The following is a 17555-nucleotide window of genomic DNA, read 5'->3' as shown; positions in this document are numbered from 1 at the left end:
CCGATTTGTAAACATTGATCAGTGAGTAAACTGCTCAGTGTGCAAGAGATAAAGCAGAACAATGGTGTAATGCTGTCTCCTGAGGATGGTGGACTGTCTCAGCTGGATGGGTAAAGGCGTCTGTGGAAATCCACCAGTCTGCCGTCTCCATCTGAGTCTACAAGCCCAAAACACAATGCCATTTTTACAGGGGTCATGACATGGATCTGTAAAATAATTTTAACTTGTAACTTGAGGTTCACGTCATATTTACTTTAAGAGTCATATATTAGAAAAATGATTGTTTTGAACCCACACTCTGACCCTCTGTAAAAAATTATCCTGGGGACCTTCTGAAGGCTCTACAGATGCAAATATGTTTGTTTAACCCAAATGCATTAAAGTAAGCATTCCTTTACTCTTCCACTTGTCCTGTTTTCAGGAGTAGCTCAAGCACATGGAGAATGTTAGAAAGTGAACAAGCACAAGCATCAGACTGAATGCCAGCAGGTGGGGCATATAGGAAGATGATGTAAAATGTTTTATCGATGTTCTAGAGCAGGGATGGCGAACTCTGGTCCTGGAGAGCCTGGAGAATTCAGCTCCAGTCCTAATGAAATCTTGATTAGCTTGTTCAGGTGTGTTTGATTAGGGTTGAAGCAAAACTCTGCAGGGCTGCGGCTCTCCAAGTTGCTCATTTGTTTTCAAGTAGAGCGAGTGAATGCAATTGCTCACATCTATCAGCTCCAGGTCATCTTTTGTGTGCATGTTGCGCAGGAGGTACCAGCGTGCCAGTGACGCTATTGTTTCAGAGCTGCCTGAGGCTGAAGCATAATCCATTTTCTCCAACAGGCGTCGGGTTTCCCTGTAGAAGAACAAACCATTATCAATCTGATCCTGACACAGTTTAACCTCGGATATCATGAATAAAGGTGATGTATTTCATATTTAAATAGACTAATGGAACAGGTCGGACTGATCTGACAAGTTGACAATGTAAGGGTGTCAACAAATGTGAACACAAAACCCTACTAAAGCTATATGCAAAAATCCTCTCATATGCAGCAAGAGAGTGGCAAAAAAAGTAGCTTTGTGAAATGGCCGTACCTGGCACCCATCTTTATAGAGAACTGCAGTAAAGCTTGGAAGAGCAGAGCTACTGGTGAGCTGCCCATCTTTAAGACTTCAATGCTGGCCTCCAACACCAGATCCTTCCATTCAGAGACACAGACACCAGCCTGTTGTCAGAAGTACAATTAGACGATCTTTACACAGTGTTTCCTTGCATTGTAGAATGGTCTGTAAAGTTTAAGCAATGGACTGAATAATTAAAAAACCCTTCTACAACCCGAATTCCGGAAAAGTTGGGACGTTTTTTAAATTTTAATAAAATGAAAACTAAAGGAATTTCAAATCACATGAGCCAATATTTTATTCACAATAGAACATAGATAACGTAGCAAATGTTTAAACTGAGAAATGTTACACTTTTATCCACTTAATTAGCTCATTTAAAATTTAATGCCTGCTACAGGTCTCAAAAAAGTTGGCACGGGGCCAACAAATGGCTAAAAAAGCAAGCAGTTTTGAAAAGATTCAGCTGGGAGAACATCTAGTGATTAATTAAGTTAATTGATATCAGGTCTGTAACATGATTAGCTATTAAAGCTTTGTCTTAGAGAATCAGAGTCTCTCAGAAGTAAAGATGGGCAGAGGCTCTCCAATCTGTGAAAGACTGCGTAAAAAAATTGTGGAAAACTTAAAAAACAATGTTCCTCAACGTCAAATTGCAAAGGCTTTGCAAATCTCATCATCTACAGTGCATAACATCATCAAAAGATTCAGAGAAACTGGAGAAATCTCTGTGCGTAAGGGACAAGGCCGGAGACCTTTATTGGATGCCCGTGGTCTTCGGGCTCTCAGACGACACTGCATCACTCATCGGCATGATTGTGTCAATGACATTACTAAATGGGCCCAGGAATACTTTCAGAAACCACTGTCGGTAAACACAATCCGCCGTGCCATCAGCAGATGCCAACTAAAGCTCTATCATGCAAAAAGGAAGCCATATGTGAACATGGTCCAGAAGCGCCGTCGTGTCCTGTGGGCCAAGGCTCATTTAAAATGGACTATTTCAAAGTGGAATAGTTTTTTATGGTCAGACGAGTCCAAATTTGACATTCTTGTTGGAAATCACGGACGCCGTGTCCTCCGGGCTTAATAGGAGGGAGACCTTCCAGCATGTTATCAGCGTTCAGTTCAAAAGCCAGCATCTCTGATGGTATGGGGGTGCATAAGTGCATACGGTATGGGCAGCTTGCATGTTTTGGAAGGCTCTGTGAATGCTGAAAGGTATATAAAGGTTTTAGAGCAACATATGCTTCCCTCCAAACAACGTCTATTTCAGGGAAGGCCTTGTTTATTTCAGCAGGACAATGCAAAACCACATACTGCAGCTATAACAACAGCATGACTTCGTCGTAGAAGAGTCCGGGTGCTAACCTGGCCTGCCTGCAGTCCAGATCTTTCACCTATAGAGAACATTTGGCGCATCATTAAACGAAAAATACGTCAAAGACGACCACGAACTCTTCAGCAGCTGGAAATCTATATAAGGCAAGAATGGGACCAAATTCCTACAGCAAAACTCCAGCAACTCATAGCCTCAATGCCCAGACGTCTTCAAACTGTTTTGAAAAGAAAAGGAGATGCTACACCATGGTAAACATGCCCCGTCCCAACTATTTTGAGACCTGTAGCAGAAATCAAAATTGAAATGAGCTCATTTTGTGCATAAAATTGTAAACTTTCTCAGTTTAAACATTTGCTATGTTATCTATGTTCTATTGTGAATAAAATGTTGGCTCATGTGATTTGAAAGTCTTTTAGTTTTCATTTTATTAAAATTTAAAAAACGTCCCAACTTTTCCGGAATTCAGGTTGTAAAACAAGGATTTCCGTATTTGAGATGTATATTAGTTGGCAAAGTTCAGACTACGGTAATATATGACCAGTGTCTGAATACACTGAAGGCTGACACGCTTTAATTAAAATTAATGAAAGGCTAGCCACAAAGTGCTTAATTCAATTTAGCAGGCAAAGCTGCAGTCAGCTAAAATTAAGGCAATATGCTGACAGTGGATGGAGGGACGGAGGATGGACTAAATGAAAAGGGTGGGAGGAAGAGGAAGCAGAGAAAAAATGGGAAAGATGCCTGAAGGTGATAATAAGGAAAATAATCATTTCCATTTTTATTAGCGGACATACAGACACTTACAGACAAACTATTTCAAAATGTGACAAGGAAAACTTCATGAAAAATAGCAGATGTATCCAAATGTATTACAACTGTAGTAAAAAAAGTATTTAGAAATTGTACACAATAAATATACAGTACAGACCAAAAGTTTGGACACACCTTCTCATTCAAAGAGTTTTCTTTATTTTCATGACTATGAAAATTGTAGATTCACACTGAAGGCATCAAGGGCTATTTGACCAAGAAGGAGAGTGATGGGGTGCTGCGCCAGATGACCTGGCCTCCACAGTCACCGGACCTGAACCCAATCGAGATGGTTTAGGGGTGAGCTGGACTGCAGACAGAAGGCAAAAGGGCCAACAAGTGCTAAGCATCTCTCGGGGAACTCCTTCAAGACTGTTGGAAGACCATTTCAGGTGACTACCTCTTGAAGCTCATCAAGAGAATGCCAAGAGTGTGCAAAGCAGTAATCAAAGCAAAAGGTGGCTCCCTTGAAGAGCCTAGAATATGACATATTTTCAATTGTTTCACACTTTTTTGTTATGTATATAATTCCATATATAATTTCCACATGTGTTAATTTATAGTTTTGATGCCTTCAGTGTGAATCTACAATTTTCATAGTCATGAAAATAAAGAAAACTTTGAATGAGAAAGTGTGTCCAAACTTTTGGTCTGTAATGTATATGAATAAATAAATAAACTTCTCCAATATCTTTTTACTATTCATGTTGAAAACTTTTATTTTTTTTTTTGTGATTCATTTATTTTTTCAGAGTTCTTTGATGAATAGAAAGTTCAAAATAACAGCATTTATTTGAAATAGAAATCTTTTATAACATGTCTTTTAAATTGTCTTTACTGTCTCTTTTGATCAATTTAATGCAACCTTGCTGAATAAAACTATTAATTTATTTCAAAACACCATCTTACTTTCCTTAACTTTTAAATGGCATTCTATGGAATTGTAATGTAAAGTTAAATTAACCAAACACATGGAAAGAGCAGAGAGTGGTCTGATAACCTTGCGTTTAACTTTCCACTATTACACTGTCAACAGCACTACAATAGGACTCCATTCTTTCATCAGGTTTGCCGCATGATTGTCTGCCATATTACAGTACATTCCTGTTTGATCAGCTTTTCATAGCTGTTCATCCATCCAGTCAGTGTTTTATGAAGGATTATCACACACTGATCTCATGAGTTATTATGAGCTAAATCTACCCTGAGTAAACCGTTCCTCTCTGTCTAACAGACAGTTAGGAAAGTATTCAGACTGCGGCTGTCATAGATTTGTTTGAAATCCCACTGCACATCCTCTGATCTAACGTAAAGACCTGGGATTTGCAAGGTTTGACAGCTGTCTAGAGGTACTCCATCTACAGCAGAACTATTAGAAGAAAGCACAGCAAACAAAAGAAACCTATTTTCACAAAGAAAGTAGTGTTACTTTAACTATTCTGCGTTATTCTTCAATCATTAATATTCAGGTAAACTAGTTACTGCTTGAAGGTGACAAAATGGAAGCATCTAAAGTCTAAGACTTTGTAGACTTTGTATTTGACATTTAAACATAATACATGCATATTCACACACAGATATATCACCAATTTATATTCAATATGAATTTTTTCTTTTTACTTCTGTGTTTAAATACAAAAAAATAGATTTAGTCATTCAGGCCACACTGTATATTAGAAGTGTCTGAGAAATCTGTGCCCATTTCTCCCAACTTCCCTGTACAAGATTAATCTGGTACTCACCAAACACGGCATGAGTGCCAGCAGGGCTAGTCGGAGCAGACTGCTCATCTTTCCAATGTGGTCACCGAGCTGAAGTCAGCTGAAGACTGTGTCTATATGCCACAGAGGCCTGAGCCAGCAGACCCTGAGAACAGTACACTTCTGCCAACCACTGAGAGCCAGCAAGTCTTTATTTACTATGAAATCAATCTGACACCAAGCTCTCTTTGGTGAGATGCTGAATGTACACACATGCCAGATGGACACAGACGTGTGGTTGGCCATGACAGCAGCGCTGAGCTAATCCAGCACTGCAGGAGGAACACAGTTACCAGTGTCAGACAACAGGAGGCGCTCACACTGAGCCTGCCTTAACCTCAGGAACACCACAGGATGCTCTGGAGATACACTCGGAGCCTGAGGGAAGAAGAGGAATGTATACAAACTAGCTAGTATGCTTTTTATCAGCTTTAATATCTTATCAATACCAAAGATTGACTGGTGTGCAACATTTGTTGATGTTTTCAGGAAAATATCAGAATTTGAGTTAAGCTTGTCTGATATAACTATTATTTGTGAGATTAAACAATCTCAACATGGTGGCCACCAGGAGTGGGGGAAGCTGGTTAAATAAAAGAGCTTTTTCAAAGCCACTGATATGACTAGAGTCATGTGAGTGTATATTATTTAAAACAATTTCTATACCTCTAAAAGACTTGTGACTCAATGTATATTTTTTTCGTCAGGAGACTTTCTAGAATTGCAACACTGCAAACTGTAAAAACTAAAATGGTAAGTGTTACCTTAAAGCTGTGATGAACTTAGCGACCAAAATTCCACTCATCTTTTGACATATAAGAGGTCACTATACTTTAAAAACATCCTGCAAGTTTCAGAACTCAAAACTTTCGTGTTAGTCTAAAAACAGCTTATATTGAAGCCAGTCTGCCTAAACAACAGCGTATGGAGTGTATGACAATAATGTTATAGTGTGGCTGAACACTGCCTCTGCAGAAGATCAACGCCTGCTTCTACATCGCTGCCTGTTTAGCCCTGTGTAAGGACCTCAAATAATTATTTAATTTGTTTCATGTCTGTGTTTGTTGTAGATATTTGTTACTAATATAATGTAGAGGATAAATATTGAAAGTCTTAGAAATGATGTATACTGTTGGGGGCGCTGTGAGAAGAAAAGAGTAGTGGGTAAAAAGGAAAAAGAATAAGCAGAGTTAATACGTTTTGTTCTTGTTAAAACTTTCAGCCCCAGAATCTGTCAAAGAAAACAAAAGAGAAAAAATACCAGGGCAAATAAATCTACCAGAAAAGAAAAGCTGTCATTGTTATTGTCCAAGGGGGCAACACCTGCCCACCGATTTGTGCATGTATTGTTTACGAGAGAGGTGAATGCGCAGAAACCTAGCGATAAAAGATGGCTCAGAAGACAAAAAGACGCTGTGCAGTACAAAGCTCTGGGGGAAAAAAAACTGTCTTTGTGAAGCATTTCTTCTGATCACAAGATTCACAACGTTAGGAAAAATGGATGAACTTTATTTGAATGAAGTTCCAGAACGCATCAATAAGAACTCGGTCCTTTGTTCACTTCGTTTTACCACAGATTCGTTTACAAACAAGCACAATTTGACGCATGATTTTCAGAAAAATTTCAACTAAAAGATTTTGCGGTGCTGACTTTATTGGATCCGACAGAAATGTGTGAGTAACTGTCTTTATTACATGATAACTTTTTCATTTGGTATGAGTATTTATGTGAATTAACCTAAATCACAGCAGCGTCGCGTAGACTGTCAAACATACACAACTATTAGCCAATCACAGTGGCTGTTTACTTCAGAGTCTACGATCCACCACACCTATTCAAACAGAGCATTCAGATAAGAGGAGTTAAAAAAGAGAACAGAAAATAGCCTATTACTTCTAAATTATGATGTTGTTTGATGTAAAAATCTTGATACCATTATAGGTGGACCTCAGAGATATAATATGATATCTCTGAATAAAAAAACAATAGCATTTTGACATAAAAAAAGATACAAAATAACATTTTGAGTTGTATAAAACCAGTTAATTTTGATCAGTGGTTTTCAACCATGTTCCTGGAGGCCCTTGACACTGCACATATTCAGGGTTTCCTTTGTCTGAGACCACTATTTCAAGTTTTGCAGTATGTCCACTGGTAACGAGTGAGTGGAGCAGAGCTTCAACTCTTTTGTACTGGAGCTATGGGACTGACAGTGAATTTAAAAACCTGTTTAGAGCGACCAAGAGCATCTAACTGTTGGGAAACGCTCCAATTTATGCAAATGAGAAGCATCAAACAGCAGACAGCAGCCATTTGCTGTGAGAAGCACATAGTGACAGTCATCTCTCACGAGCATTACAAGATCTGCCAATTTAGCTTAAATAATATAGTTTACATATACTATTTTTCATTTAGATTTTAAATACAGTATCATGGATTTTCATTATCCAGGACATTGGCCCTTCAGGAGCAAAACTGGACAGTCCTGTTCTACAAATACTAGTGACAAGTTGCGCAGCTTGCCAGTTAAAACAACACTGATTGAATTTACCGCTGATTAAGAGAACCGGTTTTACTGACGAGATGCGCATTAATTATCAGCCAATATTTATTGACACCCCTAACAAATATACCTCAAAGGGGAAAAGCTCAAGCATTATAAGCAGACAGACAGCCACAATATATGGATATTAGACAGATGGTGCCATGTCAGTGCATGAAACGGGAACACGGTTCTGCTTTGAAACCCATGAACAGGTTGGCCTGTCTGTGTCTGCACCTGTGCCCGATTTACACAAGAGAAACGCATCAGTAGGGGACAGCGTGACATAGAAAGAGAAAGCATGTGTGTGTGTGTGTGTGTGTGTGTGTTTGTCTAAGCATGTGTATGTGTATGTGTGTGTGTGTGTGTGTGTGTGTGTGTTTGTCTAAGCATGTGTATGTGTATGTGTGTGTGTGTGTGTGTGTGTGTGTGTGTGTGTGTGTGTGTGTGTGTGTGTGTGTGTGTTTGTCCATGTACCTGGGAGCAGAGAGTCTCTGCCTGGTCATATTGGCCTCCTGTTTGAGTCCAGTCACGGCCTGCTGTACCACCCATCCCTGAGCCAAGAGCCCATCCTCTGCCTGCAGGCCCTTCACTGAGGGCCGTACACACACAGCACACATAGTTTTAGAGCTATGCTCCCATCAGCATATATACAAATACACTGACATGACATTCTCAAGTCTCACTGACCTTTTTCAGACACCAGAGTCATGTGCACCCTCTCCAGACCTTCTCTGCGAGGGGCGGAGCCTTCGAGTAAGCATGCAGTGTTCTCTGTGTGACAGGCAGCCATTAGCTCCACCCACCCAGCAGGATCGTCTGCATTTGTGATACAGAGAGAAAGACAGAGGACACATCAATCAATCACTGCCATCCGACTTAGGCTGTAGACAGTGTTGGGGAGTAACTGGTTACATGTAACGGCGTTACGTAATTTAATTACAAAATTATTGTAACTGTAATTAGTTACAGTTACTACGAAAAAATGAGTAATTAAATTACAGTTACTTATGAAATTTTTAACGATTACAAAGGGGATTACATTTGAATATTTACACACATCCACATACAGATTTAACTTATTTCTTTCCCATATTGCACTGACTATTCTGAGACATACCGCCCTAATAATTTCCGGGATGCGGAAATACAGTCTGGTTCGTAGAATCCAGTCATAAAAACGGAATGCCTAACGCGGACGGAATATGCCACATTTTGGATGACTAAATCAAAAGTAGGTCAGTACACTTGAATCAAAATATGTCATTGACTAGTGTCTGTGAATATAAAGCCCCAAAAATTCAATATATGACTTTGCACATTCTGCGTGTCTGTGAAAATCAGGCGCGGACTGGACACCGGGAGAACCGGGACAATTCCCGGTGGCCTGGCAGCCGATTTTGCCCCACTATTTAATATCATTATTGTATAATTGCCTGCCGAATGTACTAAAGCGATCATTTGCGAATCCGCCATTTGATAATTAAATCTCTAATAAATCATGAAGTGTTAGTCATGACGCGCGCGCTCTCCGCGCCTCCGCCAAACGGTTTGGATCAGACTCCGAGTAATCAATGCGAGAGAGAGAGAGAGAGAGAGAGAGAGAGAGAGAGAGAGAGAGAGAGAGAGAGAGAGAGAGGGGGGGGGGGCTGCTGGAGCAGAGAAGCAGAACTACTGTTCAGGGTTTCAGGTCAGTTTCATCTGTAAAGATGCTTTTTTGTCTTTGTTTATTTTTTTTATTTATTCAAGCAGCAGCACGTTGCTCACCAGTCATCACTCAAAATACTATATAAAGGACATCATTATTATCTGTTGTAATGCTACAGTAGGAATTTATCTAAAAAAAAATCCGATTTTTTTATAGGTTTAGGGGGAGTAACAACAACACAACCCTTACGAAAATTAACATTTTAATATTTAACTATAAATCCAGAGAAAATGGTTACTATTGTTTAAATGTGGTAACCAAAAATGTAAATTATTTTACAAATGTATTTATTTAAAAATAAATACAAATCCATTTGCAAAAAAACAAAAACATAACAAGGTTATTTTACTTTTATATAGGCTAATAAAAGCAAGGGAAAAACATGACTCGTGTACAGTATTAGGATTTTTCTATAAAGATATTGTAGTATTGTAGGGTATTGTATTGTAAAGTATAGTTTTGTTCAATCTTGAGTATTAAAGTCATGAGAGAGATGGATAACAGGGCAAAATAAAGAGACTGAAGAGAAAAATGGAAGTGAAGTGACATTCAGCCAAGTATGGTGACCCATACTCAGAATTTGTGCTCTGCATTTAACCCATCCGAAATGCACACACACAGAGCAGTGAACACACACACACTGTGAGCACACACCCGGAGCAGTGGGCAGCCATTTATGCTGCGGCGCCCGGGGAGCAGTTGGGGGTTCAATGCCTTGCTCAAGGGCACCTAAGTCGTGGTATTGAAGGTGGAGAGAGAACTGTATATGCACTCCCCCCACCCACAATTCCTGCCGGCCCGGGACTCGAACTCACAACCTTTCGATTGGGAGTCCGACTCTCTAACCATTAGGCCACGACTTTTCCCTTTAAAGTGAAGGTGCAGTTCAGGAGATAACTTTTAATTATTTTGCATGTCCCCAAATTAAAGATTTAAACCTTTTTTATGTCAGGTCCATACAAAAAAATAGTTTTGTCCATGAATTTGTTTGTATGAGTTTGAATTTTCCAGTCTGAATTTTTTTCCCAGTCCTTCCCTCCTGTAAATTAATGGCAAAGACATGCTTTCATTTACTACACATAGGCCTACTGAAGCTCGCAGTGTTTTCAACCTCTGCCATCTCAATATAGGAGTACACGAGCACATAAACATAATTTCTAGAACTGCTTTGTGTCACTTAATGTGCATTTTACTTATTTTGAGAAAACTATCATCATATACAAAGAGACAGCAGTTTAAAAAAAACACCAATGTTTCAGGAGTTTATTACACAGAATACGTCACATGCTTATTAGATAACTGTATTTAAGTTGATGTATATGCTTTTATTTATTATTCTTTAATTTTCACAAATTTAGAAAAGTAATCAAAAAGTACTCAAAAGTAATTAGTTACATTACTTTAATAAAGTAATTGAAAAAGTTACACTACTATTACATTTTAAACAGGGTAACTTGTAATCTGTAACCTATTACATTTCCAAAGTTACCTTCCCAACACTGGCTGTAGACATCTCTCTCATCTCAAACTTTTCACATAGGCCTCTCTGCGTTAAACTTGGCACATACTCCTGCTGACACGTTTAATGCAAGGTTCTTACTATCCAAATTGAATATTTACATCATTTGGGGTTATAGAAGACTGTTCTGTCCAAAACTGCAATAATAACCTTCCTTAACAAGAAGCCAAAACTCATTGCAACTCAGGCAAAAATTCTGGTTTGTGTATTTCAAGGGTCTCACACTTTAAAGTCATTATTATGTCATTTCACTAAGAGAACTGAATTCCTTGAAAGAGATTTTGGTCAGCGTCCTGGGCCTCAAGGGTCTAGTCTTGTTCTCGTAGTCTGCTATTCTGTTTTTGAATCTTTCAAATCTTAAGAGTTACTAAATTGAAAGTTAAAATTTAGTAGTAAGAGCAGCTAACTTGAGAACTGATCCAGAGTGTCTGATTGTAACTCAGTTTACCTGGGCACAGCAGCACAGCTCTCTGGATTGTTTTTAGAGCATTGAGTCTACTGTCCTCACCAGAGTGCTGGCCTGAGGCCAACTGATTCACTCCACTGCACAGCAACGCCCTCTACAGATAAAAAGAGTTGAACTCTTTAATGGACACAGAGAGCCACTGGAGTTCATCCATCCACAAATGTTAAATTACCTTTCCAAGTGTCAAGCTGGCATGACACACCACACTGCCAGCCACAGCACCTCCCTGATAAAAATAAGAACACTTACGGTCAATACTTTTATAACAGGTGAACTAATCCTTTTCTCCTAAAATATGTGCAAAAGCCGATGTGAGAATACTTACCCTGGCTTTGTTGGGGCAGTACTGTGGGGCCAGTCTGGAGAGAAGAGCCCAGAGAGAAGGATTTCCTGGGTTCCTAAAACACAGCAGATGTCAAACACATTTTTTATGATAAAAAATGTCTCACAGAAGAAAAAGAAGAACTCTTGTTAATCTGGGGTGTTCTGGTACCTTATTTGACATTTTGGTTAATTAACCAAATGCAATGATTCATACCTGAGGTCAATTAGATTAAAGTTTTTTCCCTTTATTAGCTTTTGAGTGTTTTTTAAACCTTTGTAGGATGTAGATTAAAGGAGGACATTGAAAGGGCATTTGCTATTGGACAAATAAAGAGAAGCATTTAATTTAATTAAAGTCCTCAATTCCCTACTCAACAAGACATAATGGGTCCGAACAAATATTCAATTAGTAAAGAGTCCAGGCTTAAGTTGATGAGCAACAACTTAAGGTCTATTTTGATCTCAGTCTGGCAATAATATAATATATTATAATAAATGTTGGTGTCTGTAAGATTTGTAATGTTTTTTAAATAAGTCTCTTATGCTCACTAAAGCTGCATTTATTTGGTCAAAAATACAGTAAAACAGTAATATTGTGGAATACTATTACAACTTAAAATTATTGTTTTCGATTTGCATATATCTTAAAAATGTCATTTAATCCTGTGATGCCAAAGCTCAAAATACATTCCAAATCATTTTAGTATGGCTGATTAGCTGCTCAAGAAACATTTATTATCATTGTCAATATTGAAAACAGTTTTGCTGCTTCATTTTTTTTTTAAACCGTGCTACATTTTTCAGGATTCTTTCATGAACAGGAAGTACACTTTTGATCAATTTGTGTCCTTTGATCTATGAAAGGACTCATTTAATAATATAAAGGCCGTAATATAATTCCCTTATTTTTCAGAAGGGAATAATGATGAAAGAAAGATGAAAAACATTTTCATTCCACCTGCACTCTTGGTAAAATCATTCAATATATCAGGTTTCTTTATCTGCTTTCAGGCTAAATATCCTTTTAGCCTGGCCTATAAAACATGCATATAGTGCCATATTAATGTATTTAGATACTTCATAATGGTAACAGATATAGATTATGTATTATATTTTTTTATATATGAGTGAGACTAATCAAATAGATTATCAAACAATTATTAATATATTCATACATTCATATAAATATTAATTTCTCTTTTTTTTCAAGAAATGAAACCTTTTATTCAACAAGGATGTATTAAAGTGTAAAAATGCTGCTCTGTGAATTGTAAATGTTGCTCTTGTGAACTTTGTTCAACAAAGAAAGAAAAAAATTAAGCAGCACAACTTCTTTCAACGCGTTCAATGTTTATAATTATTCATAATGTTTATTTAGTTCCAAATCAGCCTATTAAACTGATTTATCATGTGACACTGAAGACTGGAGTAATATCTGCTGAAAATTCAGCTTTACCACCACAGGAATAAAAAAAATATTAAAAGAGAAAAGAGCTATTTGACATTGCAATAATATTTCACAATAATACCGTTTCACTGTACTTTTTTATCAAATGCATCCTTGGTGAGCATATAAGACTTCTTTCAAAAAAAATCTGTTGGGTTTAAAACGATACCTGTGTAAGGATCTGCAGAGCTTCATCAGCATCCTGGTCTCTTCCTGTCCTCACCAGAGACTCTAGATTCAACCTCTGCAGTTTATGAGTCCAATCATAAGAGTTCCCCACACATGACTTCAACCCTGAACACAAAACAGAATATTTCTGAGAACAGCCCTTTTCCATCCTGTTGGTGCAGCTGACTGAGTAGATGTCATCTTAGCTGTGTTTTAGATAGCTGTGTAGTTATTTTTATCATGCAGTACCTTGGCTGGAAGCTGTGGCACTGTCAGAGTATTTATGCATTTTTAGTTGAGCCAGAGCAAGATTATAACAGCCAATGATGTAAGAGCGTATACGCTTCAATCCTGCAGGAAAAACACAACAAAAGTGTACATTGTACAGTATAGTTTAGGAACTGCTAGGAATTAATGATGTATAGCTGAACATGAACAAAAATCAAAGAGTTATTAAAACGTGTTTTTAGTTATCAAAATGAATCACGAAATGCATTATATTTATAATTTGATACTCTGCATTTCTTGTATTATATACTTGACCTCTGGTCGGAACCTTTTTATCAAGAAGCTTGAAAAACTTTGATAACCTGCATCCATACTGGAGCAAATCTCTAAACATCTGTAAATTCTTTATGGTATTTATAAACTCACCTAGACTAATACTTTTGATGGCATCCTCATATTTTTTATCCTGACAAGCTTTAATACCAAGACCAAAGTAAGCATGTGAGTTGTTTGGATCCAGTCCCTAGAGATGGAAGAAACAGCGGACAGGACAGCTCCCTCACTGCAGTCCCCTGCCAGGATCAGAGACGAGATCAATTATCTGAGAGCGGTGTTTATTTAGAAAAACTCAACATGGGTTGATTATTTTTGTACTTAATTGTTCAAAAGTTTGGAGTATGATGTTTCTGACTTAGTCTGTTTGTTTCATACTAACGATTAGTCTTGTTAAAGACAATTTATTTGATTTCAAAATACAGTAAAAACTATAATATTATGAAATATTATTACAAATAAAAACAGTTGTTTTCTATTTCAATTAATTTAAAAATACATGTTTTTAGTGTTTTTTTTTTTTTCTTTTTCTCCATTGACTTCATTTGACCTAAACTGACCAGTTCTGATGTAGTGCTCGCTGAGGGCCTCTAGAGGGCAGGAGTGTGTTGGATGGCGGGAAAGCGTGGCATCACAAACTTCCTTTAGCTTGGCCACCTCATGAGGAAGCTGCAGAATACATAACATTTGCTTTGGTCCAGTCATTATTATTTTGAATATTACAATAATCGTGGCATATACAGCTTGCCAACCTTGGAAAGACATTTAATGTAGTCCTGTGAAAGACTCCTGTGGGCTTCACTGGGCACATCTGTCATCAATTGTAAAGTTCTTTCAAATGCTCCCTCACCTGGACTTCCCTGCTCCACGCTCTGGCCGCTGTGTAGAGTAGCAAACATTTCACACATATGCACATATAAAGCTTGATGGCGACTTTAAAAAATAATATGTGTAAATTATTTTGTGTAGGTAAAAGACAGTGAAGTTACAGGTGCATCTAAAAAAATAGAATATCATGGAAAAGGTCTTCATATTTTGTAATTATTTTTTTAAAGCAAACTTTCTTATATTCTAGATTCATAGCACACAACTGAAATAATTCAATTTTTTTTTTAAATTCTGATGGTTACGACTTACAGCTTAGGAAAATTACAAATTCAGTATCTCAAAAAAAAAATAGAATAATAAATTTTTAGCTTGATTAGTTTTATTAAGTTTGAGTATAAATACTACGTACCTCTTGTCCTAGTTTAGAACATGCAACCACAATTACAATTTCTGCTTTGAAATATAAAAAAGTATTTAGCAGATTCCAGCAGTGCTCAGTGTCATCAAGACAAATTTAACAAAAAGTTAAGATAAACTACATTTGGACTATTCACTATAGTTTATATACCATGAACAGTGTTGGGGAGTAACTAGTTACATGTAACGGCGTTACGTAATTTAATTACAAAATAAATGTAACAGTAATCAGTTACAGTTACTAAGAAAAAATGAATAATTAAATTACAGTTACTTATGAAAATTGTAACGATTACAAAGAGGATTACATTTGAATATTTACACACATCCACATACAGCTTATTTCTTTCCCAAATTGCACTAAGACATATGGCCCATAATCTCCGAGACGCGGAAAGCACATATTCGTAGAATCCAGTCATAAAAATGGAATTCAGCCTATAACGCGGACGGAATATGACACATTTTGGACGAATAAATCAAAAGTAGGTCAGTACACTTGAATCAAAACCCGATATGGGCTGATGTCTGTGAATATTAAGCCGCAAAAAGACTGAATATGAATCCTGCACGTTCTGCGTGTCTGTGGAAATCAGGCGCTGACTGGACATCGGGAGAACCGGGACTATTCCCGGTGGCCTGGCAGACGATTTGGCCTTCTACTTTAATATTGTTATTGTATAATTGAAGGCCGAATATACTAAAGCGATTATTTCCGAATCCGCCATTCGATAATTAAATCTCTAATAAATCATGAATCGGTTAGTCGTGACTGGCAATGGTTGGGCTCGCGCGCTCTCTGCGCCTCCGCCGAACGGTTTGGATCAGACTCAGAGTAATCAATGCGAGAGAGAGAGACCGGAGTGAACTGTGTAAGCGCACAGCTGGAGCAAAGAAGCGACACTTCTGTCCAGGGTTTCAGGTGCAGGTCAGTTTCATCTGTAAAGATGCTAATGTAGTTTTGTCTTTGTTTACTTAGTCAAGCAGCAGCAGCACATTGCTCGCAATCACTCAAAATACTGTATAAACGACGTCATTATTATCTATTGTAATGTTACAGTAGTAAGTTAGCAGACAAATCATCATATTTTATCATAGTTTTAGGGGGAGCTAGTGGATACAAAAACACAACCCTTAGGAAAATTAATGTAGCCTATGGTATATGGCACTAACCGTGGTTTAACTATGGAATTTGTAGTAAAAATAAATACAAGTGGTAATTCATTTGCCAAAAAAACTAAATTGCACTTACAAAACATGGTAAAAGTCAAATAAAAATATTCAGCATTAAAGTCATGAGAGAGATGGATGGATAATGGAAGTGAAGGTGCAGTTCAGGAGAGAACTCTTACTTACGTTGCAAGTCCCCCAACCTAAGGATTCACATTTTTTCATGTCAGGTCCAAAAAAAAAATAGGGTTGTCCATGTTTCAGAATGGGTTGTGGGTGTATGAGTGTGAGATTTCCCAGTCCGCCCCTCATGGAAATTAATCTCTAGAACAGTCACTTCATGAGCATTTTTTACTTATTTTGAGAAACTATCATCATATCATATACAAAGAGACAGCAGTGTTTCAAAAAGACACCAATGTTTCAGGAGTTTAGTACACAAATTAGGACACATGCTTATTAGATAACCTTATTTGAGTTGATGTATTTTTCCCTAAACCATTGTTATGCAGTTAGATGCCTGTAGTTATGCAAAGATTTGGTTTCAAAAACAGTATATATAAACTATTTATTTTGATTTTAAATCTGCTTTGAACTTCAGATCAATCTCTAAGTAAAAGGCAGTACTAAAGTCTGATTGTGTGGTGGATGTGTTCAAATGTGATCATCTTAATTCAGGTGATGAAGGATGGTGAAAGTCTGATAGTATTGAGCTCTACTTTAAGGTTAAACCTGCATGGTGTAAAATGGTTGAAGATGATTAACAGTTGCAAATTAACATTCATTAGAAATTTATAAAAGTAATCAAAATGTACTCAAAAGTAATTAGTTACATTACTTTATTAAAGTAATTAAAAAAGTTACACTACTATTACATTTTAAATAGGGTAACTTGTAATCTGTAACCTATTACATTTCCAAAGTAACCTTCCCAACACTGACCATGAATGACCTGCCATGCAAGCAGTTGCTCTGGCTCCAGTTCAGAGGCCTTTCTGTAGGCGCTTTGAGCCTGATCCGGCTGCTGCAGCTCTGTATAGCTGCCACTCAAATAAACACCCAGGCAATAGGTTATTCTGCTCAAGTTTGAGAACAGCCTGGGTGCACAAACATAGTTTAAATTGAGAGAAACATGTTTAACTTACACACCCATGCAAATACAGTGAATCAGCAGAAAAGATGAGATGGAAGCTATCTATATGTCTATAGAGATAACATTTACTGTATGCTGACAACTGGAAGTAAACACCTTAAAATGTTTCAAAGCATCTTTAAATTTTATTTTTGATGGCTTTCTCTTGCATTTTTTAGATCACCTTTTACTTCTTTACTGGACATTTCCTTAATCAAATAATTTGACAAAAATATATATAAAAGCA

General features: G+C 37.4%; 1 protein-coding gene across 1 annotated transcript; it reads right to left on the bottom strand.

Moving 5' to 3' along the window:
* Positions 1 to 98: 98 nt before the first annotated feature.
* Positions 99 to 17213, bottom strand: skic3 (SKI3 subunit of superkiller complex). Its single transcript, XM_059549269.1, is given in 19 exon segments — positions 99 to 157; positions 705 to 844; positions 1087 to 1217; positions 5008 to 5080; positions 5082 to 5158; positions 5239 to 5403; positions 8046 to 8086; positions 8089 to 8160; positions 8259 to 8387; positions 11244 to 11355; positions 11434 to 11487; positions 11587 to 11659; positions 11858 to 11901; positions 13202 to 13326; positions 13450 to 13551; positions 13855 to 13986; positions 14322 to 14430; positions 14514 to 14631; positions 17119 to 17213. Coding segments are annotated over 19 exon segments (1773 nt in total). The 5' UTR covers positions 17136 to 17213.
* Between the last annotated feature and the right edge of the window lie 342 nt (positions 17214 to 17555).

Source organism: Carassius carassius, chromosome 5 (assembly GCF_963082965.1).
Source record: "Carassius carassius chromosome 5, fCarCar2.1, whole genome shotgun sequence".
Taxonomy (NCBI): domain Eukaryota; kingdom Metazoa; phylum Chordata; class Actinopteri; order Cypriniformes; family Cyprinidae; genus Carassius; species Carassius carassius.
This window is presented reverse-complemented; position numbering and strand designations above follow the sequence as displayed.